The following is a 25175-nucleotide window of genomic DNA, read 5'->3' as shown; positions in this document are numbered from 1 at the left end:
AAAATAGTTGGGGATTAGAGGTTGGGAAGAGGGCCTGAAGAGAGTGATGAAAATTTCAAGCAGCTGATGTGAGAGAAATGGGCAAGGGAGTTGACTAAGGTTACAAACTAGGACTGTGGGAATTGGAAATCCCGAGTTACAAGTGATACCAGACCTCAGTACTGAAAAACAAAGATATAACATTAACATTTATGTTAAACTAAAAATAATCATCATAAAAATGACCTTCCAAAAGCCTCATGATTTAGTTTTCCTGGGTTTTGAAATAATGCATTAATAACCTGTAAGTTATTCATTGATTGTAAATGTCACCTCCATCCATGTGTGCCCAAAGTGACTGATGATTCTAGCTCTCACAAACGTTAGGCAGTGCTTCTCCTACCATGAGCATGCTAAGCAGCTGAGTGACACTCTGCCATTTCACCGTCTCTCCTAGATTAATGCACTCACAGGAACTCTTTTTACTTCTAAAGTCCTAGAAGAAAGAGCAGAGAGAGAGACTGAATCCCAGGTGAATCCAAATTCTGAACAAGGAGAGCAAGTGTATGACTGGAGCACTGGCTTGGAGGATACGGATGATTCTCACCTTTACTTCTCTCCAGAACAGGGAAATGTGGTGTTTACCAGTGCAATAGATGGATGGGGCTTTGGGTGAGTCTATTTGAGTCTAATTAAATCTTTTTGTGGATTTTATATACAATTGATCTTTTTTTTAGTTAAACTTTTTATTTTGAGATAATTGCAGATTCATGTATAATTGTAAGAGATAACATGGAGATTCTCTTGTCCCCTTTACCTAGTACCTCCCCGACCTTGGTAACATTTTTATAGTACAATATCACAACCAAGGCAATGACATTGATGCAGTCAGGATAGAGCACATTTCCATCACAAGGCTCTCTCATGTTGCCCTTGTATAGCTACACCTTCCTTCCCAGCCCCAAGCGCTCTTTAACCCCTGACAACTATTAATCTGTTCTCCAAATTTGTTATTTCAAGAGTTTTATAAAAATGGAATCAAACGACATGTTACAGAAATGGAACCAAACAGTATGTAACCTATTTTGGATTGACTTTTGTCACTCAGCATAATTCTTTATAGACTTATCCAAGTTGTTGCATGTATTAATACTGTAGTTGGTTCCTTTTTATTGCTTAGTATTCCATGGTGTGGATTTACTACAGTTTAACCATTCACCTATGAAAAGACATCTGTTTTTTTTCCAGCTTTTGGCTGTTGTAAGTAAAGCTTCTGTAAACATTCATGTATAGGTTTTTGTGTGAACATAAGTTTTCCTTTCTCTGGGATAAATGCCTAGAAAATGCTGGGTCAAAGAACTGTCAAACTGTTTTCCAGAGGGGCTATGCCATTTCATATTCCCACCAGCCGTGCATGAGTGATCCAGTAGCTCCAGATTTTCACTGTCATTTGGTGTTGTCACCATTCTCATCTTAGCCATTCTGATGGGTGTGCACTACTGGGTTATTGTGGTTTTAATTTGGATTTTCCTAACAGCTGGTGATACTGAACATCTCTTCATGTGCTGATTTGGCATCTGTATATCCTCTTGGTTTAAATGTCTCTTCATGTCCTTTACCTATTTTTTAATTGTATGTTTGTGTTTATACTGTTGAGTTTTGAGAGGGCTTTTATATTTTAGACACTAGTCCTTTGTCTCATATGTGCTTTGCAAATATTTTATCTCAATTTGTAGCTTGGCTTTATATCCTCTTAAGAGTGTCTTTCAAAGTGGGCAAAGTTTTTAATTTGGGTAAAGTTCACTCCATCAATTTTTCTTTTTATGGATCTTGCTTTTAGAGTCAAGGTAAAGAATTCTTTGCTTAGCCGTAGACCCTGAAGATTTTTCTCTCATTTTTTTTCTGAAAGTTTTATAGTTTTACTTTTTACGTTTAAACCTGTGATCCATTTTGAGTTAATTTATGTAGAAGATGTGAGACTAAGTCCAGATTCTTTTTTTTTTTTTTTTCTGTCTATGGATGTCCAATCACTCCAGCATCATTTGTTGAAAAGGCTGTCTCTCCATCAAATTGCTTTTGTACCTTTGTCAGAACCATTGGGGCATGTTTACATGGGCCTGTGCTGAGTGGTTCGTTCTGTTCCTTGATCTGTGCGTCCATCTCTCCAACAGCATCACGTAGTCTTAATTATTGTAGCTGTATGATAAGTCTTGAAATCAGGTAGAGTATTTCTGCCCACGTTGTTATTTTTTTCAGAATTATTTTAGCTGTTCAAGCGTCTATGCCTTTCCATATAAATTTTGTAATCATCTTGCCTATATCTACAAAAACATCTTGCTAGAATTTTGATGGAAATTGCATTCCTTTTTATAGTAACTTGTTCTCTAATTTCCTTTTGACATATTTTGAACATATTTTGCGTTGGACAGTATAATATATTAAAATATCTTAATTTTCCATGTTTGTAATAAATTATAGATACCTTAGTCTCCTTTGCTGCCTGAAACGTCATACCAAACTTAAGTGAATCCAGGTAATGAATATATAATGAAAGAAATTATGAACCTGCTAAGAATTTACGCTTTTCATATATGGTTGATGGCTTGCCATTATCACCTTTGTGGGCCTCAGTTTCCTCATCTGAAAAATAAGAATATTGGGCTAAGATGATTTGTAAGAATTTCTTGCAATTAAAAAACACAGTGATTCACTCAGTCACATAACAAAGTCAGACCTGTGAATCTCTTAATTTGTGAGCATTCTGCTGGTGAGCCACAAGGTGGGGGGCTTGTCCTTATAATGATTTTCACAAGTCATGTAATGTTTTTTGCTAATTTAAGTTTAAATCTTACAAATTGGGGGAAGTTTATTGTGGGAGAAGAAAGAATAAGGAGGGGCTTGAAAGGATAGAATAATTTATGTATCCCTTACAACTGTTGACATTTTTAGATCCTATCAGTCAATAAGTGAACGTTCCCCTGCGTAGACAAGGTCATATTTAGAAATCTGCTAGTGCCTTTTCTCAACAAGTTGACAGGTTAATTTATGGGAAAGTGGTGGAAGTGAAAGCTCTGGGGACCTTTTTTTTTTCCCTCCAATTTTCTCCTAAAATGTCAGTGAATAGACAGAGTTGATAGCTCCATGCATCATAAAAGGTGGAAAATGAGCACATTTCAGAATTTGGAAGATGATTCTATAAACTCACATACAGTGGGACAGGATTAAGAAATGTGAGTAGAGGCTGAACCTACTAGGTCTGCTGCCTGAATGTATCCTGTTAATGGATATAAATCCAGGAGAATCTGCTCTGAAAAGCAGAAACACATGGACTTGGATGGGTAGCAGCAAGAATCTAAGTCCTTGTTTTAGAAAATAGAACTGAAGCCCCAACTTTGTAGAATAGGGACAGGAAAGAAGAGACAATGAAAAGCCCTTCCTAATAGTCTTATTTGTCATCTTGTCTCAGAATCCTGCAGTTAACATTAATCTGCTGGGTAGCTTGGAAGGCAAAAGGGTATGTGGCTCAATAATTTCATACTTGGCCAAGTTGTCATTCGGGGAGATAGGCAGCAGATAGATCAGCAAAATTTTGTAATACAAATCTGTTCTGCAGGTCTTTTAGAATCTTTTTTGAAGTTAACTCTTTAGAGGAAATGAATTAAAATAGAATTCAAGAATGGAGAAGTGCCAGAACCTGTGTTTTAAAATTATAACTAACGACATAAACAAAAGCACTAAGCTATAATGGGGAATGGGTAGATGTTAAGCAAATTTTGTGGTAACTATGGGATAAAAAAGAATGAAAAGGGTAGGAAACATGGTTTTGAAAGATTTGTTACCTTTCTATGTATATATGTGTAAACAAATGATAGAGTAGAAGAGGGCTTGAGGACAGTGGCTTAAGCAAATGGATAAATATCTTACTGTGATTTATGGTTTTGAGAGGTTTTAGAGTATTTATGAAAATATTTTAGTTTACTACCTTTTTTTTTTTTTTTTTGAGACAAAGTCTTGGTCTGTTGCCCTGACGAGAGTGCAGTGGCATCATCATTGCTCACTGCAACCTCTAACTCCTGGACTCCAGCAATCCTCCTGCCTCAGGCTACTGAGTAGCTGGGACTGCAGGTGTGCACCACCATGCCAGGCTAATTTCTTCTATTTTTGGTGAAGACAGGGTCTCTGTCTTGCTCATGCGATCCTCCTGCCTTGGCCTCCCAGAGTGCCAGGATTACAGGTGTGAGCCACGTGCCTGGCCTTAAGTTTACCACTTTTAGAATTAACACCGGGGTGTTTATCTGATACATCATTGTAAAAACTAAAATATAATACAGTCTGGGTAACACAAATCAACATTTTAAAAAATCCTAGAAATATAACAGAAACCGCACTGGTAAATCCATCTGATCAAAGCAGTTGTAATAGTAAATGTATGAAATCCCCCAATAAGGAGGGAAGGAAATTTTATTAAAAAAAAATTCAGAAGTTTGCTACATAAAAAGGATAAACATGAAGCATAATGGACAGAGGCTTAATACCAAAGCTCTAGTTCAGGTATGTCAATCAAATGTGAGCAAAAAGAAAGTAGGTTTGGCAATGTTAATGATAAAATAGAATTTATGGCAAATTAGTTATGGTGTAAGAATCACTTTTATACAGATAACTGACACATTTCACTAGTGAAGAGATTATGGATCAACTATCATAATAGCAATGTGCATGAGACAAAAGTAGAGCTGTAAGTTGAACTCGTAGGCATGTGGTTTGGGGGGAGGATTTTAACATATCACTGGCAAACTCTTCACAGGTTAGGTAGACAGAAACATAAACCATATGAATAGCACAATTAAATTCAGAGTTTGCTTTAAGTGTCAGTGAAGGGTATACAAAAAGTGCTTCTATATCAGGCAAAAAATAATAATTCAAGTTCAAAAGCTAGAAAAAAGATATGCTAATTACTTAGTCATTACCTCCAGTTTTAACCATCAGAGAATAGACCCAAGTTGCTAGTATAGAGATCAAAGTTTCAGCTTTATTCATTGAGGCCCCAAGTATCACTCCTAAAGAACAGGGCTCCTTGCTAAAGTTAGGTTGGAGAATGCTTGGGAACTTGGGCTACAGTAGTTGCCTCTTAGTATCTACCTCCACATGTAGACCCTTAGACCTGCCTGTAGGTCCTGAACTGGATATGCAAATCTGCGTGGAGGATTGCAGCCTGCTTAGCGAAACCAGGTATTGATACATGAAAAGCTGCAAAGAGAGGGGTTTCCTGACTTACATCTGGAAGCGAAACCAGGTATTGATACATGAAAAGCTGCAAAGAGAGGGGTTTCCTGACTTACATCTGGAAGGAAAGCTCTGGGCCCTGCTCTGGTTTTGCTGAACCACAGGAAGCCAGGGAGGAGATCTGCTCTTTTTATTGACCGTATAGTATGTAGTAAGACAGCCTGCTTTCTTTTGGAGGCACAGGAACTCTACCCAGCAGATGCTGGCCTTTCACCTTCTCTTCACTTATGGAGGAGCCACTGAAGTGTCACCTATGAACAGATGGTTTTATTTCTTCGTTTCTAATCACTATACCATTTATTTCCTTTCTTGTCTTACTGCATTAGGCTGGGCTTCCAGTACGGTGTTGAAAAGAAGTGGTAAGGGGATATTCTTGCCTTGTTCCTGAGTAGGCAAGATGCTGGTACTTTGAAAGGTCTAGTCTCAAACCTTAGTGAAACATTTTGTTCCTTGGAGAAAGGTATTTCCTAGGCCCTTTATCCCAGATGATGCAGATACTACCTGTAGCACCTTCATCTGTTGATTGACTGCTCTCCCGTGGCTGGAGACCCTAGCGGTAGCTGGTTTCTCTGTGGGCTCATGAGAATTAGGTCGGTATGTGTATGTTTACCATTTAATCCAGGATATTAAAAAACTTGTTCTGGCAGGTTGTGGCTATAGAGGTCATTTCCTTTGTGAGCAATGGTCATTTATAGCAGTAAAGAACTGAAATGAGGTGTTATTGTTGGTATAGTTGTGATGGGCAGCTGGAACCAGCACTTCCTTGGCCCTAGTTCCTTTAATCTTGTTTTATGTGTGCCAAATTAAGAGAGGGAGCTATAACATGAATTCTAATTCATATTAACTTAGAGATTGTTGGCCAAGAACATGGGCTTTGGAGCAAAACTACTTGGATTTGAATCCCAACTTCACTTCTTACCTGTGTAATCTCTCTATGCTTCATTGCCTTTTTCTGTAACATGGGAGAAATCTGTAGGATAGTTGAAATGATTAAGTTTAGTTATACATCTGAAGAACTTTGAATAGTACCTGGCACAGAAACATTCAAGTATTGGCTATACTTATTATTGATAACATGTACATTGGGTTTTCTTTCAGAATTGAGCACTTTGCCAAAATCTACAGTCAAAAGATTGGCATCAAAAAGGAAGTTCTTTTGAAAACCTTGTGGGGAGATTATTATATAAATATGAAGGCTAAGAAGATTATGAAGGTTGATCAGGTAACGTCGTAAATGTCCCTTTGATTCTTGGTCACATTCTTGCCCTATGAAAACCTGTACTGTAATACTTTTAATAGATGTAATCAGCTTTAGTTTATGTAGGTGAGTTCATGAGGGATTTTTTAACTATATATAAAAATTGGGAAAGGCTTACAAGTCTCGTATCCAAGTATTGTTTATGTAGAGTTCTTAGCCTTTTTAAATATAGTGAGCAAAGACCTGCATTTTTTTTTAAGAGAACCAAAAATCTCAGATCTTGGGCACCTGAAGACACATACTTTATGTCATGCTTTTGTATGTCTCCTTCACCGTAAAGAAATGTCTTTTCTAGGCATTGCTGTGTTTCACACTGTACTAGTCTCAGCTGAGGCCTTGTCTCACGGTGTGCTGCTCGCCGTGCAGTGCTGATGGGGGTGGGAGGTGGTGCGGGACTGCTCAGTCACGTAGCCTCCGAGGATACTTTTCTTGAAGCTTTATATTTTTAATGTAAAATTCAGGATTTCATAAATTTGTTATCATTGAAAATCATATATATTCCTTTTAGAAAGTACTCATAAAGCCACAGAAAAGAAAAAAAAATCAGAAGCCAACAGTGCTTGTGATATGGTTTTAATTTCTTTCATTCCTTTCAGATAATATATATTTCTCTCAGTTCAGATTATACTATTTATATAAACTGCCTTTTTGCTTAATGTTATATCATGAACATCTTCCCTTGGCTCTAAAAGCTTTTTTATAAACAGTGTATTTAAAAGGGAGTGAACATAGTTAAGTGGGAAAGAGCAGGCTTGAGAGTTACTCTGTGTTTGAATCTTGCCTCTGCCACTTACCGGCTCTGTGACTTTTGTCTCATTTGTTTCATCTGCAAAATTGAGATAATAGACTTAGAGTGTAGTTATGATTGTATGAAATAATCTGTGTAAACTCTGTAGAACAACTCCTGTCACATAGTAAGCATCCTATTTTATTTTATGAGAGTACCACTGTTTATGTAATCATTCTCTTAAGATTGGACATAGTTTTTTTTTCCCAGATATTTTGACATTGTAAGTAAAGCTGTGATAGACATTTTTGTGCATAGGCTTTTGTCTTCATGATGATATTTTTTAAACCAGGAATGACTTTTAATTTCTTAATACTTTTGCCAGTAGTTCTTCAGAAAGGAGGTATCAGTTTATATCCCATCTCATGTGTATGCGAGAGTATATACCCCAAGGTGCTCTTGATATTAACTTTTTGCATAGTTTCGTAAGAGAAATGATAGGGTTTCTTTGTGAACGTTAGACTGAAGTCTGTGAAAAGAGCCTGCGTGCGCAGAGTGAAGTTGTGGCTCTTGGTCTGGGTGTTGTGTGTGTGTCTTTGATTTTAGTGGTGGGGCAGCCATAGTGATACGTGTCCCAAATGGTCACATTGTTTATGAAGTCCCTTGTTCCCAGAGGAAGGGGATACTTGGTTATTATTATTGACTATCTAGAACATTCTTATAACTACTTTCATCTACTTTACTGTTGAATAAATATTTTCAAGTAGCAATGAGACATATTGATAATAAAAACATGTCAAGAATGAATATATAAATGCCTATTAAATGTTCCAGAACTTAAGCCCATATATTCTTTTCTGCAGGCTAAAGGAAAGAAACCTTTATTTGTACAGTTGATCCTGGAAAATATATGGAGTTTGTATGATGCTGTCTTGAAAAGGTAAAACTGTTATAAAATTGTTTATCTTTGGGCAGTATAATTTGCCTCACTTTCCAGTTTAATGAGTTACTTCAGAAAGCTGAGATAGGCTGAGAAAGTGAACAGAGCTTTTGCAGATGAGTTGATTGCAGGGCTTGGAAACAATTTAAAGGAGTGTGTGTAACCCAAGTTAAGGGTGGTGGAGGAGGGACAGAACAGCAATATTTTATAGAATGCCGAGATGAAGAGATAAAACAATGGAGAGAGACAGTAGGCCTTTGTTTTTACAAACCCAGTTTAAAAAAATAGTAATTATAGCAAAAAAGGTGCTGGATATCTAGGATCATTAATAGGGAACTTGGGAAATAACTTGCCTGGTACAAATTTTCTTTAGTGTATTTACTTTCTAAGTTATTCCAGAGGTGGAATAATGACTTTTTAGCATTTATTTGTAAAATGTCTTTACCGGTTGACATAGTTTGCTTAAGGCGATTGTGGAATGGTGCTTCGTGGGACATTTTAAAGAAGGATGCGCTTGAAAAGTGTAAGAGCAGAGGTTGAGGAGTCCTCTACTGTGGCAGGATCCCCTTCAGACATTTTTAGTGTTTTTTAAAAATGTAGCACATTAGGGAAAAAATGTGCCAGCTAATGTTGAGTTCCTTTTCCTTGCTGCTTGTTCATACCTGTATGTGACTTTTTCCCCCTCCAATCTTGTGTTTGCTCTAGGGACAAGGAAAAAATTGATAAAATAGTGACTTCTTTAGGATTAAAAATTGGAGCCCGGGAGGCGCGACATTCAGATCCTAAAGTCCAGGTCAATGCCATTTGTAGTCAGTGGCTACCCATATCCCACGCTGTCCTTGGTATCCTTTATTTCAATGGTTTTTAATGAAATAGTTTTGATAAAACAAGAAAAAACAATGGGTTATTGGCAACGAGGAAATCCTCTGGAAATAACCCATTCCAATCTAAAGTAAGTCGTCTCTGCTCATTTAATGTTCTACCATGAAACTATATTTAATACTTTAAAAATTAATGCACTAACTAGTGTCAATACTACCAATAAGGAAATTTTTAAAAGATATTTCTTTTTGTTTTTGTTTAGTAATCTGTAAAAATAAAAATGCACTAAGATTTGTATTTAAGTAGATAATTTAGAAGTTTGTGTTAAATCACTTTTTCATTTCATGGTCACCTGTGTGCTAAGCTCTGTTGTCCTCATTTGTTCCATGAGCCTCAGTGTTAGAGTATCTGTCATGAGGACCCTGTCTTAGCTTCAGAGCGTTAGAGCGTTCATGAACTCCCTGAAATTGTGTGCATGTTTTGAGATGTGATGCATAAAACAACGTTGCCTTACAGCCCAGGCATCTTCTGTGTAAACAGACACTGTTACCTCGATATTTAGTGCACACAGTGACTCTTTGCCTTGATGGAGGGCGCTAGTCCAAGCCTTTCAGTCCTTAACAAGAGCCTTCAGCTATGGTGTGCCAGAAACTCCCTAGTCCCCTTGATGTCACTGCCGAGAGAGTGGAGAAACTGATGTGTGCAGGATCGCAGACGTTCGGCTCTCTCCCGCCAGAAACCCAGGCACTGAAAGCAGGTGAGGCAAAGAGGAACATGCTGGAATGTACAGCACCGTTGGCTTTCCTCAGTCCAGGCTGCTCTAGGCCAATTTGCTGAATGGCTGGCCAATTTGCCAAATGTCCACTTCCACAAATAAACAGTTTCACAAATGACCATTTCACCAGCTTTGGTTCTCTTCTCCCCAGAGAAGAGTTTTGCTATAGTCGCTTTGCTCAGCTAGGGGGTTGGGAGACCAGAGACTCTGGGAATCCTCCCTCCTGCCCTGATTTTATTTCATAATCATGTTATAGTCCATCCCCCTAAGCAACCAAGAATGTGTTCCCTTAGCTGCGACATCACTGCCATGGCGGTGTCTGTAGGGACCGTGGGAAGGTGGTTCCAGGGGCTGTGCTGCTCATTAGAAGCCCTGTCCACACGCGCCACATGGAGAGGGAGCGTCCGTTCTGCTCTCTGGGGGCTCCATGAAATTCATTTGTGTGTACTCTCTGTCTCCAATTCTGTTGCAGTTGTAACCCTGGCCCCCCCAAACCACTCCAGTACTGTTCTTGGGGTCACTATAGACTCCCACTTTGTTAAATCTAATGGCCAGTTCTCAATCCTCATTTGACTAGATCTGTCACAAGCATTTGACACAGTTGATCACTCCTTCCTCCTCGGAACACTTTCTGCCCTTGACTTCTAGGCTTCCACATGCTTCTGCTTTTCTCCCTGTCTCCGTGGTTGCTTATCCTTAATCTCTTTTTCTGGTTTATCCCCATCTCCCTGACTTTAGTTTTGGGGTGCCCCAAGCCAGGCTTAGTCTTTGGACCTCATCTCTTTTCCCTGCACTCACTTTTTTGTTGATCCTATCCAATCTCAAGGCTTTAAATGACAGCTGTGTGCTCAGAGTTCCAACATCTGTATCTCCAGTGCATATCTGTTCTCTGATCTCCAGACTCATGTGTCCAATTTCTACACTCCCTCTCTCTATTCAGCTGTCTAAGAAACATCTCAAACTTAACATGTCCCAAACTGAGCTTTTTATCTTTTTCTCAAACCTGCCTTGCTAGTTAACTCCCATCTCAGAGGCACCTCCATCTTTTCATTTGTTCAGTCCAAAAACTTCAGGGTCATCAGTGGCTCTTACATTCACCTTGTACTGCTACACCCTGTCCATCAGCAAGTCCAGTTTATTCTTCCAGAATCCAACTACTTCCCAACATTTTTACTTCTGCCTCCCTGGGCCAAGCAACCATCACCCCTCACCTGGTTATTGCAGTAGTTTAACAACTAGTGTTGCTGGTTCTGCTCTTTATTTCCTTCAGTGTTTTTTCAACACTGCAGCCAGAGTGATTCTGTTAAAATGTGAGGGCATGTCACTTTATTCCTAATTCTTGCAGTTTATTCATGCTTGAATTTTACTGTTGAATTCTTCGTGTACAAATTAATTTGATATGAGGTGATGGGGCAAGGCCCCAATAATAAAAAAATTAACCAATATCTTTTCAACAGTCAACAAGGTAGCTTGTTAATAAAATAAATAAAGTTTATTACGACGTATAGTGGGTGGTTAACCTCATTCCATAGCTTTAGCTCTAATATAACAGCTCACCCAACCTCCTGCCCCATCAGTTTGGCTTTTCTGTCCTCATTTGTGCCAACTCTGCTTGCTCTTGCTCTTCTGTTCTTTCCTAAAAATCTTATAGTTCTCTAAGTGGAATTTTATCGAGTTATAAAAAGTTATGGACTTCTTATACATTAGATGATGTCATGTCTTAAACATCTCGTTTTCCAGAAAAATCTGTTTTTTCAATAATGAGAAAAATAGTGACATTTTTATTTCCTGTTTGTTTAGCTTTTATGAAATGTGGAAGTGAGGACACTGCTCCAGTTATTATCTTTGTTTCCAAAATGTTTGCAGTTGATGCTAAGGCCTTGCCTCATAATAAGCCAAGGTAAGGAAAAGAGGGAAGTTGGGCTGGGGTGGGGAAATGGTGTATGTTGGGTGGGTGTGTAGTTGGGGTGTGGGTGGGAGGGCGCACATAATGTTTTTCTTCCTCAACCCAGAATTCATATCAAGCCAACCCCCACGGTACCATACAATTTGTATAGTAATGTATCTTTTTGTGGTAGCTTTGTAAGAGAAAGCTGTTGAAATCAACTCTGGGATATTGATTGGAACTGATGTAAATTTGAAGAAGAGTAGTAATATCAACAGTTAACTTTTGCTGAACATGACAGGAAAGTCTTAGTCTAAGCCTGCATTGTGTCATCTAATTCTGTCTACCTCAGTGGAGATTATGAGTATTGCTGCTTCTCTGTGTGTGTGTATGTGGCGGGTATGGGAGATGGATTATTTCTCAAGTTCCGGAGTCTTGGGGCATCTGTCCATTCTTTGTCCTCTGTTTTTCATATGTGTTCCCCTCCTTGCTGTCTGCTGCCCTCCCCACAGTTTAGGTAGTGATCATCTCTTATGGCAATCGTTGCAGCATCCTCCTACCTGGTTCCCCTGCCCCACCTTTAGTTCTACCGATCCATTTGCCACCCTTCCTTCGCAATGATCTGTCTGAGACTCAACTGTGAAGATACAAGTCTCTTGCTTAAAATCCGTTACTGTTCTACCTCAAGTGTGAAGTGATGGTGATGATCTCACTAGTACTTGGGGAAACAAGTTTTTAATTAGTTGTCGTATTTATTTTAATGTGTATATTGCCTGTTTATGTCAAGTGATGCAGCTTTTCTTTTCCCAGTAATGAGATTTTAAGTTTTAGTTAAAAATGTTCATTTAAATTAAATATTAAGTAAATAATATGTTGATAATAGCTGAAATGAAAATGATACGTGAGTGAGTGAAGGTCAGATCACCAACCTATGAAATAAACAACCTTCCTTAGTGGCATTTGAGACTTAGAATGACCTGACCCCAAACCATTTTTCAACTAGATTTTTATTTCTTTCTCTAGTATACTATTTCCTGAACAAATTTCACATCTTTACTTGTGCTGTTCCTCCATCTTGAAAGATTATTTTTCTTCTGCTAAAATCTTGCTGGTCCTTCTGTATGTTATTTTTTAGTATTTTGCTAGTGATTTGAACATAGGCAGCTTCAATAATTTTTGTCCTAAGGATAAGTGAAGGAATGGATGAATGAGTGAATAAACAAAGAATAGGTCAGCGAATGGGTGATGAGTGAACAGCTGAATGAGTGAATAGTTGAGTGAATGAATGTATATTTATGTATCTTGGCTACTCCCAGATAATATTTTAGTGCTACATGTAGTAACAATTTCTTGATATTTTAGGAAGTTAGATGTTTTGGCCAGTAGGAGTATCTCAGAGATTCTAGTAGAATCCTAGGAAATATTGGAGAATTGGAAAACTTGCTCTTGAGATTTCAAGTACATGTATGTATATCATTTAAATTTCCTACATGTACTCATCCTTCCTTTTCTTGCTGAAGAATGATAGTATTATGCCTTTACTATTAGTTACATTTTCTGTGAACATTTTTCTGAAATATTCATCAGTGTTTTCCTGAATTTAGTACATTTCTGGCAGTGTAATTAATTCTATTCCATTAGGTTGTTTTACTGATTTTAGTCTTTTCTTACTTAACCAGTGTCAGTCTCAACAATTGTGATATAACAATAGCGTATTCTCAGGTGTAACTGGGTAAGGTCATCATCATTACTTTGCTCTTTAACATCTTCTAGCTGATTTCTCATGTAAGTTTCACTGTTTTTAAAATTTGGGAAATATACCATTGGAAGTTGGTATATTTCCATCTCTACTATTTTATATATACCCAGCCAGGAGCAGGAGAGTATTATTTTCCTTTAATATAGACTAGAATATGTTGAATTCTGTGTAATACATGTCAAAGAGAAAAGTAAAGCAGGAAATGGGATGGGATACTTGCGAAACCTAAATGATTTTTCCCTGATTTAATGAAAGCACTGTCTTTTACTCGCTGCTCAACAGTGCCACTTTGTTGTAAAGAAGTCTCTGTGTGTGAATGGGACTGTTAGAGGACTTCTCCCATGTTCTTGCCTCTTTTCCTTTCCCCTTCAAATTCATCTCCCAACCTGACATTTGAATCTTCACTCAACATTCTCACCTCCGGTCTCCTTCATCTCTAGTGTTAGTAACTACTGTCCCTTCAGGAAGTTCTCTCCGTGGTTGGTTATACTGTAGCGTAGATGTGGCTCATGACTCACAGCTGTTTCCTTACTAGTAGGGCCCTATTTTCCTGCAAACAGATTCCTCTTTGTTCTCAGCAAATACTGGATACAGTATCTTCTGCTTTGTTTCCCTCTAGCACCACTCCCAGTGCCCACCACAGTGCCTGGCACATGCCAGGTGTTAACTGGGTGGATGGATAAATGCATAGAGAGATAGCAAGCATCTGTCATATGTTAACTCAGTGACTATAAATGCTGATTATTCCAGAGCTTGTCATGAACTTAGGCAGATGAGGATTTAATAAATAAGGTGAACACAAATATGCTTCTTTTCTATTATAACTGAAGCTAAAATGAAATCAGCAATTACTGAAGATGCTGATTTTGTCATCTTTAATTCCTCCTGAGTGAAAGACCATAACCTGGTGACAATGAGCTTACAATTTAGAGCCAGATAGATCTGGGTTTCAATTACAGCTCCTCCATTTGATATCTGTGTGACTTTGCGTCAAGTTACTTAGTTTTCAAAATATCCATTTTCTCATGTGTAAAATAGGGGAATAATATCTACTTCATTTAATTGTTGTGATAAATATGTGATACAGTATATGTAAAGTGATTAACACAATGTCTGGAGCATAGTGCTAAGACCACTGGAAGAGACTGTCTCTTCAGGTGCTAACCGGTGCATCAGGTATTTTTTCCTCCCTGCTCTAAGAATAATACTTTGTTCTGCATTTATATTTTAATTCACACTTGTCAGATACTCATGAGTTTTTAGCAAAAGTCTAGCAATAAGGAAAGTTATCTAAGGATTGGTTGAAGGAACAGCTGGAATGTTTAGCCTGGGGGAGAGCGAAGGGAGAGGGTGAGGCCTGAGGGCAGATGATTCAAAGGAAAGGGGAGGGAAGCAGATGTGTGAGATGTTGCTCCAGAGGACAGAACAGCAGCCATGGCCGGAAATCGGGAGGAAGCAGAGCTCGTCTGTGCTTGAGAGCTCTTCTGAGGAGGAGCTTGTCTCTCGCAGTGGCAGGCAGTTCTTCCAGTGCCGGCAGCTCTGATTGCCTCACGGCAGACGCCTGGCCAAGCCAGTCTCAAAAATTGTCTCTTGTCTTTTTGTATTTTATTGCACAGTCCTGTTACCCACAGTGGGATAGTCTGACTGGAAGGGCCTATTCCTAGAACTGAACTCATCCATTTTGAGGGGCAGATGCAAAGGAGCGCAGAACTGGTGTCCAGTCCTGGTGGAAAGTCTTATCAGGTGTCTGCAGAGGGTAGCAGTGGACAGTCAATGATTTAAGCAGTCACCTTCCAGGCTAGCCCACGTGCAGTAAAAAGGTGGAAGGGGTTTTAGGACATTTGGCATCAGGAGCTCCAAGAGTATGTGGCCATTTGGAAGGTAAGCCAGCAGTGCCCATGCAGAATGGCTACCTGTGTGGTTGCCAGTGCTTAAGGCAAGAGCAGAGGAAGATGGCATGGCAGGGTGGCACATGAAATTATCACTTAGGTGTCAAGTCTGACACTGGGGAGTAAAGCAGCAATCATAATGTCAAAGGTGAGGGCGGCATGGGAGGGAGACAGTGAGTGTTGGGGCCAGGCAGGGTTATCCGGCTTCTAGAGCTAGAGCTTAAAGTCGGGAGCAGAGGGTTAGCCTTGTGTCTTGATGTTTAGTCCCAGAGTATAGGGCTAAAGATGTTCAAATTCTACCAACCTTAAGGCAGGGATTGGCCTTGCTCTTGTGTTGGGGTTGAGCATGCCGTTGGGTTCATGAGGACCCCCACATGGGAAGGGGGGCCAAGTCTTGGGAAATAGTTTAACTGCCTGGTTTCCACCTTCTAAACCCAAACTTTGCCCATTTTTATTCAACGTGGTACTCCCCCTTTGTAAAGACCTTTTTAGTATTAAAGCTCCAGGTGCCTCCTCTGTTCTGACAGGCATGAAGGCAACTCTTTAAGGAAAAGAACAGCTTAATTCCTGCCCCCCCACCACTCCCTCTCAGACTGATTTCCAGCAAACACACATACACACCCATACACTGCCTTTTCTGTGATGGTCCTTCTCGGGTCTAATACAATGACTGATAATTTCAGTTTGACCTTTTAGTGCTGCTGAATTGCCGGTACTTAGCCTGACCTTGAACGCCTGCTCTTGAACCCCAGCTCTCCATGAAGATGTATTTTTGTACTTAGGGAGAAAACCTCGATTTCTCATTGAGGCTTTATGCTTGTTTCCCTGCAAGGGTGTTCTGAGCCCTGGTATCTGTCTCTCTTTCCCTTCCTTATCCCTGTTCTTTACCTCTTCCAGAAGGAATATGGGTGTCTGAGAAAGGTTCCATGCTATTGTGTATTGTTCCACTTGGGGACATGGACTCCTGCATGTCAGTTCATAAGCTCAGACTAGCTGGAGACACAGCATTATTAGAGAGAGCCTGATAGGCCCTCTCTTCTGTTGCTACCAGCAAGGAGAGAACTTGCAGAAAACTTCTGCCTGGAAGGGAGCTGGGACTAACCATCAGCTTATCCAACCATATCAGTACTTGCTGCTTCCCTGCTTGAAGGAACTGAGAGATGGTTGGTGTTGCCAGATGATAATGTATTTGTGATATCCTGTAGGCCTCTCACGCAAGAAGAAATTGCTCAGAGACGTGCGCGTGCAAGACAAAGGCATGCAGAGAAGCTTGCGGCGGCACCGGCCCAGGTACCCTTGGAGCCCACCCAAGATGGGCGTGCCCTTGAAACAAGTCCAGAGGGAGAGGAGCCAAGAGGTATGGCTTCCCAGTGGGCTGTGGTGCAAAGTGGTGGCCTTTGTGCTTGACTTGGGACACCCATCCTTTAGCTCTTGAGCTTTTAGCTTTAATCATAGGTTTTATCAATATTCCTTTCATTCTTGGTGTTTCTTTTTCTGAAACTGGACCAAACATGTCATATTCACTGTTCCCTCTGTGTTTCCAGGCAGTCCCTGGATTAAAGAGAGAATTCTTGGCACTCATCATCTTTTTGTTTCTGGCAGGTGATGAGCAACAGGTGGAAAGTATGACCCCTAAGCCTGTGCCCCAGGAAGAACACAACCAAGAGTCTTTCATTGCATTTGCTCGAGTGTTCAGTGGTGTAGCTCAAAGAGGAAAGAAAATTTTTGTCTTGGGGCCCAAATACAGTCCTGTTGAGTTTTTAAAACGGGTAAGAATTGGAAATAAAACATTAGTATATTGTTTCAGGAGTCTGATATCTTTTCAAATTGGTTTGGATTGGTGATTATCTTATTGGTAGATTTATTTTGTCTCTAGAGAGGCACACTTGAGTGAATCTACATATTTCCTCTTGTGTTGCTTTGGTAACATTTGGTATATGTGTCTCACTGAGTAGCATTTAGAAAACCAGACCAGTATGTGAACCAAATTTTCAGGCCTTATTTAGTTATAAGGCTTTTCTCTTTAAGGCAAGAATCACCTTGTGGTTAGAGTAAAGAATTGATAAGAGCAGGTGTCATGCTGGAGCCAGGGCAATGCAGATCTTCTAGAAATATGAAGATCCCAAAACTAGGTGCATCAGACCAAAGATGTGGGCAGTGAGCAGGTGGCAGGCAGCAGCTGCACGGCAGGGAGATCCTGGAAATCTGATCGGGAGGGTCTGCGAGCAGGGGAACAGCCGGCATCTAAATGTGCCTGAGCCGAAGGGCAAGAAAGAGATCACAGGCTAGAGTTGTCCCAGAACATTTTTGGAAGTAAACAAGGTGTGTACATCACAATTAAATAATAAAGGTCCTAGAATGACAAAGATACCGGAGGTTCAAGAAGCCAGTCTCCCACTGATCGTAAGGAGAAATGAGTTAGGAGGTCAGTCAGCAGCATGAAGCATCACGAGGAAAAAAGCACATGCTCCTCTCTGTCCGCGGTAGGCGGCCTGTCCGCGGTAAGCGCCAGTACTTGGCCACAGCTAGAGAAGGGAGGTGGAAGTTGAAGAAAGTCTGTGCCATCAGTTTTTCCTCGGCTCGAATGCTTATTCCATCACTTTGAGCAGTTTAATCTTTGGAGATTGCAGTGCTGAGTGGCAGTTAGGCAGTCCTTGTTGGACTGTGGCATGTCCTAATTTAGCAAGAAGGAGCATAGCACTTGGTGTGTGTAGGGTTATATTTTATGTGAGTCTGAAAGTGCTATAGTGACATGTATAAAAATCTGTTTATGATTAGCTTAACATCTTGGCTTGGACGTAATTGATAGTTTGTTGTTTCTAAGTAAGGGTCAAGTATCTGTTCATTTTTTTTTCATCCTTTACTCTCTGAACTGTCCAGATGAGTAAGAAATTGTTATTTAGTGAAACAGTGATTTATTGAGCATTACACATTCCATGAGCATTCCAGTTTATCTTCTGTGTGTAGTGTCTCTGCTCTTGGGGGGCTACAGGTTGAAATCAACTGCTTAAGTATCAGATGTCTCAAGCAGAAATGATTAAATGATGGCACAAATGACTCCTTGTTTCAGTAGTCAGAACCCATAAAACCTAATTCCAAGCTACTTTAAAAAAAGAAAAGTGAAATACTTCAGACCTACCCCAGAAGTAACCTCTACCCAGAATTTGTTTATCCTTTGTATTATTTTTATGTTGCTGTATATTACATATTTTTAGCAGCTTAAAAACAATATGCATTGTATCATCTCACAGTTTCTGTGGTTGAGGAGTCCGGGCATGGCTTAGCTGGGTCACAAAGCTGCAACCAAAGTGCAGGCCAGGCCACGTGCTCATCTGGAGGATTGACTGGGGAAGAATCTGCTTCCAAGCTCACTATGGCTGTTGCCAGAATTCTTCTCTTTGCACCTGTAGGATTGAGGGCCCCAGATTCTTCCTGGCTGCCGGCTGCCCTCATCTCCTAGAAGCCACCTCCAGTTTCATGTGGACTTTGCCAACTTGGAGGCTTACTTCATCAAGCCATCAAGGAGACTAGAATGAGTCTACGTGCAAGGCAGTCTTGTGTGATGTTACATAAGCACAGGGTAGCATCCCACCACTTTTGCCATATTCTGTGCATTAGAAGCAAGTCGCAGGTCCTACTCACACTCAGGAAAGGCGATACACAAAGGCATGAACTCCAGGAGGCAGGAGTTTTGGGAGGGGTGCCTTTAATGTTTGCCACGTCCTTCTTTTGCTTTTCTTTATAGTTTTACAACCTGTGTATGCATTTCCAAAGAATTATTGTCACATTTCCATGTTTTTGAACTTTGTATAAATGGAATCTTACTGTAGTTATTTTCTACAACTTGCCTTTTTTTTTTTTACTTAACATTGTAAGATTAATCTATATTAATGCCTATTCCTGTAGTTCATTTATTGTTCACTGCTGCATAGGATTCCATTATATAAATATACATGTTACTTATACATTTTTACGTTACTGTATATTTGGGCTGTTTTCATTTTTTGCTAATCTAAACAATGCTGCCTTGAATATTTTTGTGCATATCTCCTTGTGCACATTTGTGAGAAATTCTAGGGAATACACCTCCAGTGGAGTTGCCTGCGTAATCTTCACCTTAACAGGATAATTCCAATGTATCCTCTAGAGTAGTTTTGATTTACACTCCCAACAGAAATATTTAACAGTTCCAGTTATGCCACATCCTCACCAAAATTTGGTATTGTTAGGCTTTTAATTTTTGCCAATCTGATGAGTATGATAAGGTGTTTTATAGTATTTTAATTTACATTTTCCATATCCTTTTAATATATTTATTGATCAATCATGTTTTCTCCTGTGAAGATATCTCTTTGGGTCATTTCCCTATTTTTCTTTTGTGCTACTTTTTAAAAATATGAGTTTTTAGATGTCCTTTGTATATTCTGGATACTAATTCCTTGTCAGTTTTAAGTTTTGCAAATTTATTCTCCAGCTTGGGACTTGTGTTCACTTTCTATTTGGTACCTTTTAATGGACAGAAGTTCTTAATTTTAATGTGATTGAATTCATCAATATTTTATGGGTTTTGCTTTTTATATCTTAAGAAAATGAAAATTAGGACTAAGGTCACAAAACTTTCTTCTATATTTCCTTCTAAAGTTTAATGTTTAGCTTTTGATGTTTAAATGTTTAATTTAGTGTTTGTATATGGTCCAAAGAAGGGATTCAATTTCATTTTTTCCCCCATACAGATAACCCAGTTTTCCAACATCATTGAATAGTCCGTCTTAATCCATTAATCTGCTTTGTCACCTCTGTCATAGGTCAGATTTTACATGTCCATGGATCTGTCTCTGAATTGTTAAATTCCATTTTTTCCATTTATCCATCGCTGTCTTTATTCAGTACTGTCTTCATTTCTACATGTTTCACAAATCTCTCTACCCTGTTTGTTGTTTTTTTTTTTTGTTTTTGGTCAGTGTCTTGTTTTTTCCTAACTTTTTGCTCTTCTCTGTAAAGTTTACAGTCAGCTTGTCAGTTTCCATGAAAAGCCCTGCTGAAACTTGGATTGGAATTACTTTAAATTAGTATGTCTATTTGGTGTGAATCAACATTTTGCTACACAGCATCTTTCCATTCATTAATGTATTAAGTTTATCTGTCCATTTACTTAGGGCATTTTTAATGTTTTTCATTAAAGTTTTATAGTTTTCTCTATGTAGATTTTTTTTAGTCACTTTTGTTAGACTTATTCCTAGCTATCTTATATTTTTGTTATTCTAAAAGTTGCTGTTTTCAAAGTATTTTCTGTCTGTTGCTAATCTTTAGAAATATAATTAACTTTTGTAAATTGATCTTGTATCTTTGCTACCTTGCTAAGCTGTCTTTTTTTTTTTTGTAATTTTAAGTGGGTGGTCATATTTTCTGGATAATTCTGTTTCTTTATATCCGATTCTTATATTTTTTCTTTCTTTCCAACCCCTCTTTAGAGCTATCCTGTAGAGTTGTCATTGTATCAGACCATATATTAATACATTTAGATATAGCATGTGCCTGAAAGGCCATCGTTTTCATGAAGTTTCCGAGGCTGCCCTAACACAGGAGCCTCTCCTTCCTTTGAGCCTTTGTGGATTTACTTGCCTGTGCTACGTTTTTTGTTAGTCACTCTACACTTGTGATGTTAGTTATCTTTGTAGATGTTGTGTCTTAGACATTTTTTCTCTTCATAGCACTAGCAAAGGGCCTTAGGCCATTGGGCACCAAGGATAGGCTGTTGCTTGATTGAAATGCTTTCTGGGTACTTGCGTTTATGTGGAGAATATATTTCTTTTGAGCGGACTTCACACAGCTCAAAACTTGAATCATTTAAGATATGTCCATAAGAATGAATTTGATGTAGGGGAGCTCATAAATCTGTTACACTTGTGGCATGTGTTTGCCATGTGTGTTGCAGTGTTTCATAGCACGCTCTCTGCAGATGGACAACGGGGCATACGATAGCAGCTGTTTGCCCTTTTTCATGGCATTTTTATTACATCTAACTACTCTTTCAAAGCTCTTTTCATGTGTTACTTGGTACTAGCATCAACCCTTGTTGAATACGTGAAGAACATTATAATAAGAGTAAAATGATTTTAAATGATAATAGTAATAATGAATATTCAAATAGTGGCACAGTAGTCGCCAGAACTGGTACAGCACACACGGTTCGCGTCTGTAACTGGCAAGCGGCTGTGAGCATCAGCTAAAGTGGTGCTGCAGGTCATGACAGAATTTATATTACTTAGCGATAAAGTTTATGATTAAATGGGAATCTGGGCAATTTTTTAATATTTGAGAGATTTCAGTATTTCAAATTTTATTTATAAAGTGAGACTTATTTTTATTACACCATTTTAAATTTGCGTGTTTCAGGTTTACGTGAAGTGTGACTGTACCATATCTTACTGATGAATAAAAATAACTTTGATACCACTTAATGTAGACACCAGTTAATGCTTTCAAATGCCTCCTAACTTGTCTTCGATCATGTTTCTTTGCCCAGGTACCATTAGGCTTCTCAGCTCCACCAGATGACCTCCCCCCAGTCCCCCACATGGCACACTGCACTCTGGAAAACCTGTATCTTCTGATGGGAAGGGAACTGGAAGAGCTAGAGGAGGTACCTCCAGGAAATGTGCTAGGTATGGCGATGTGTTGTGTATTATACCTCTGTTCCATTCTGAGAGATTACCTAACACGTCACTAAAAAATTAGTGAAATTTTTGAAGGGAATGACTTTGATCTTTTCTTTAGTTTGGTAATTTTCTTCTGGTATCTTTACTTAGTGCATTTGAGTAACAACATGTGGATCAGTTACTTGCTATGAATTATGGTAGCTCTGTTTTAAAAATGTAATCTATAATCCCAGCACTTTGGGAGGCTGAGGCAGGATGATTGCTTGAGCTCAGGAGTTCAAGACCAGCCTGGGAATCATAGTGAGACCTTGTCTCTACAAAAATAAAAATAAATATAAATTAGCTGGGCACAGTGGCTCATGTCTGTAGTCCCAGCTATACAAGAGGCTGAGGTGGGAAGATCCCTTGAGCCTAGGGGTTCAAGGGTGCAGTAAGCTTGGGTGATCACTGCACTCCAGCTTGGGTGACAGAGCAAGACCCTGTGTTTTAAAAAAAAAAGTACTGCTTGAATAATCTGTTCATGCTCTATCCTAAGCTATGGTTCCATTTATTTGAGAGTAATAGTGGGAATTCCTGCTCATGTAAAGTGAGTCTAGATGGCAAAGACATTTCTGGTTGTACAGATTTGATTCTAAATTGTTGGAAACCATTCTGATGTAAAGGTCTGTTTAAACTCATAGCTTTTTTTCTTTCAATGTTTTTTATCCTCAGAGTATTGCTTTACTAACAGTACTTAATTATCATTTTATATCTATAAATATTATTCTTCATCTCCTTAATGTTACTACTTGCTTGACTTCTGTCCCTCATATTCAGAGGTCACTTTCTGAGGTCCTTAGTGCAGCTCTAAAGACTCAGATTAAGAAATTTCTTAAGAAATTGCTTGGGCTGAGAATTCTCTTTTACTTTTAGAGAAAAAGTCTAAGCTATTGGTCCAGAATAGCTATTGGTTTGTCTAGATTTTGTGGACTTTAATCCAAGAAATTTGCCAAAACATTTTGCTGCTTTTCTCCGGGGATTTATTTTAAAATTCTTTAAAAAATGTAGGAAAGACTCTTACAGACATTAGTCTAGGCAAAGAATTTATGAAGAAAACCCCTAAGGCAATCGCAGCAACAACAAAAATAAACGACTGGGACCTGATTAAATTAAAAAGCTTCTGCACAGCCAAAGAAATAGTCATGAAAATAAACAGACAGCCTACAGAATGGGAAAAAATTTTCGCATACTACACATCAGATAAAAGACTGATAACAAGAATCTATTTAGAACTCAGGAAAATCAGCAGGAAAAAATCAAACAATCCTATCAAAAAATGGGCAAAGGACATGAATAGAAATTTTTCAAAAGAAGACATAAGAATGGCCAAAAAACATATCAAAAAATGCTCAGCATCCCTAATCATCAGGGAAATGCAAATCAAAACCACAATGAGATACCACTTAACTCCGGTGAGAATGGCCTTTATCAAAAAATCCCAAAACAACACATGTTGGCGTGGATGCGGAGAGACAGGAACACTCATACACTGCTGGTGGGAATGCAAACTAGTGCAACCCCTATGGAAAGCAATATGGAGATACCTTAAACAGATTCAAGTAGACCTACCATTCGATCCAGCAATCCCATTATTGGGCATATACCCAGAAGAACAAAAGTCATTCTTTAACAAAAACACCTGTACCCGAATGTTTATAGCAGCACAATTTACAATCGCAAGGATGTGGAAACAACCCAAGTGCCCATCAATCCACGAATGGATTAGTAAACTGTGGTATATGTATACCATGGAGTACTACTCAGCTATAAGAAATAACAATGATACGACATCTCTTTGGTTCTCCTGGAGAGAGCTGGAACCCATTATACTAAGTGAAGTATCCAAAGAATGGAAAAACAAGCATCACATGTACTCACCAGAAAACTGGTTTCCCTGATCATCACCTAAATGTACATCAGGGAAGGATACCAATTGGATATCAGACTGGGATGGGGGGTGGGGGGAGGGGATGGGTGTATGCCTACATGATGAGTGCGTTGCACACCCTCTGGGGAATGGTCATGCTTGAAGGTGCAGACCCGGGGAGGTGGGGGGGGGAGGGGATGGAGGTACGACTACATGATGAGTGCCAGGTGCACTGTCGGGAGAATGAGAATGGACGCGCTTGGGACTCTGACTCGGGGGGATGGGTGGGACATGGAAAATGTATATAACCTAAACTTATGTACCCCCATGATGAGCTGAAATAAAAAAAATATATATAAAAAAAAAAAAAAAAAAATTTTTTTTGGCATGCAGTTAGAATTCCTAGCTTCTCATCGGTGCTACCTACTCTTTTCCATCCCTTTGGAAAATGCCATTGAACCTTAACAGTCGATATAATTTTGTAAGTTACCACAGCCAACTTTGTCAGAAAGGACATTGGAATAAGGATGGAAAACATCCTGCTTTCCTTCTTAAGCCTTCCCTGGAATTACTGTATTGCTCAGACTAAATCCAATTTGTTTCTTAAATAGAACATGAGGTAGAAGGTCTCCAGCATGATGCTCAAGTAAAAGAAAAGACATTCTGTTGAGTGAGTGGTTTTTGTGCTGTCTCCTCTAGTTAAGGCCCAGTGTTTGTGCTCTTCCCCAGTAGACATAGGGAACTTGGCATGCATTAGTTTCTGGTTTCTTTCTTTCTGTTGCTGGATTTCTAGATGCTAGCCAGGACTGAGGTTAAGTGGTGTGTAAGGAAGGAAACCGTTTCTCTCTCTTCTGTCTCCCAGGGCAGCCTTGGCTCTGTCTGGCATCTGCTACAGGGAGACCTACTGCAAGCTAAAACTTTTCATTTCTTCTTGGAGAAAAGAGATATATCTCACTCTCTTTTTTTGACCTTTTAAAAAAGTGGGGTGGTGGTAGGACCTGGGGTGAGGGTAAAAGGTGAGTAAACATTTGTTCACCCAATTTACCTACATAAGACTAAGCCAGATGACACCCACTTTGGTGCAAAATGAATTGAGAAGGAAAAGACAGGTTTATTTTCTAGAAGAATCAGGATTGTATTTAGCTGCAGGTAACTGAAAAACCAACTGCATATTCTTAGACTTCACTCAGTAGAAAGCCCAAGGGTAGACAGTCAGGGCTGGTGTGATGGCTGTCCTATGTCATTAGAGAGCCAGGTTCCTTCTGCCTGCCTGCTTTGCAGACCTCCGCGTGC

General features: G+C 39.2%; 1 protein-coding gene across 3 annotated transcripts in view; it reads left to right on the top strand.

Moving 5' to 3' along the window:
* The window catches only part of EFL1 (elongation factor like GTPase 1), a 127508-nt gene that overhangs the window by 19581 nt on the left and 82752 nt on the right, over positions 1–25175 (top strand). For all 3 annotated transcript variants that reach the window (XM_045561563.1, XM_045561564.1, XM_045561565.1), the window contains exons 7-15: positions 437–651; positions 6361–6484; positions 8111–8187; positions 8893–9029; positions 9644–9766; positions 11585–11684; positions 16523–16674; positions 16920–17086; positions 21844–21982. In XM_045561563.1, the coding sequence (XP_045417519.1) occupies positions 437–651; positions 6361–6484; positions 8111–8187; positions 8893–9029; positions 9644–9766; positions 11585–11684; positions 16523–16674; positions 16920–17086; positions 21844–21982 (1234 nt within the window). The remainder of the gene's footprint in view (positions 1–436; positions 652–6360; positions 6485–8110; positions 8188–8892; positions 9030–9643; positions 9767–11584; positions 11685–16522; positions 16675–16919; positions 17087–21843; positions 21983–25175) is intronic.

The sequence above is a fragment of the Lemur catta genome, chromosome 9 (assembly GCF_020740605.2).
Source record: "Lemur catta isolate mLemCat1 chromosome 9, mLemCat1.pri, whole genome shotgun sequence".
Lineage (NCBI taxonomy): Eukaryota > Metazoa > Chordata > Mammalia > Primates > Lemuridae > Lemur > Lemur catta.
This window is presented reverse-complemented; position numbering and strand designations above follow the sequence as displayed.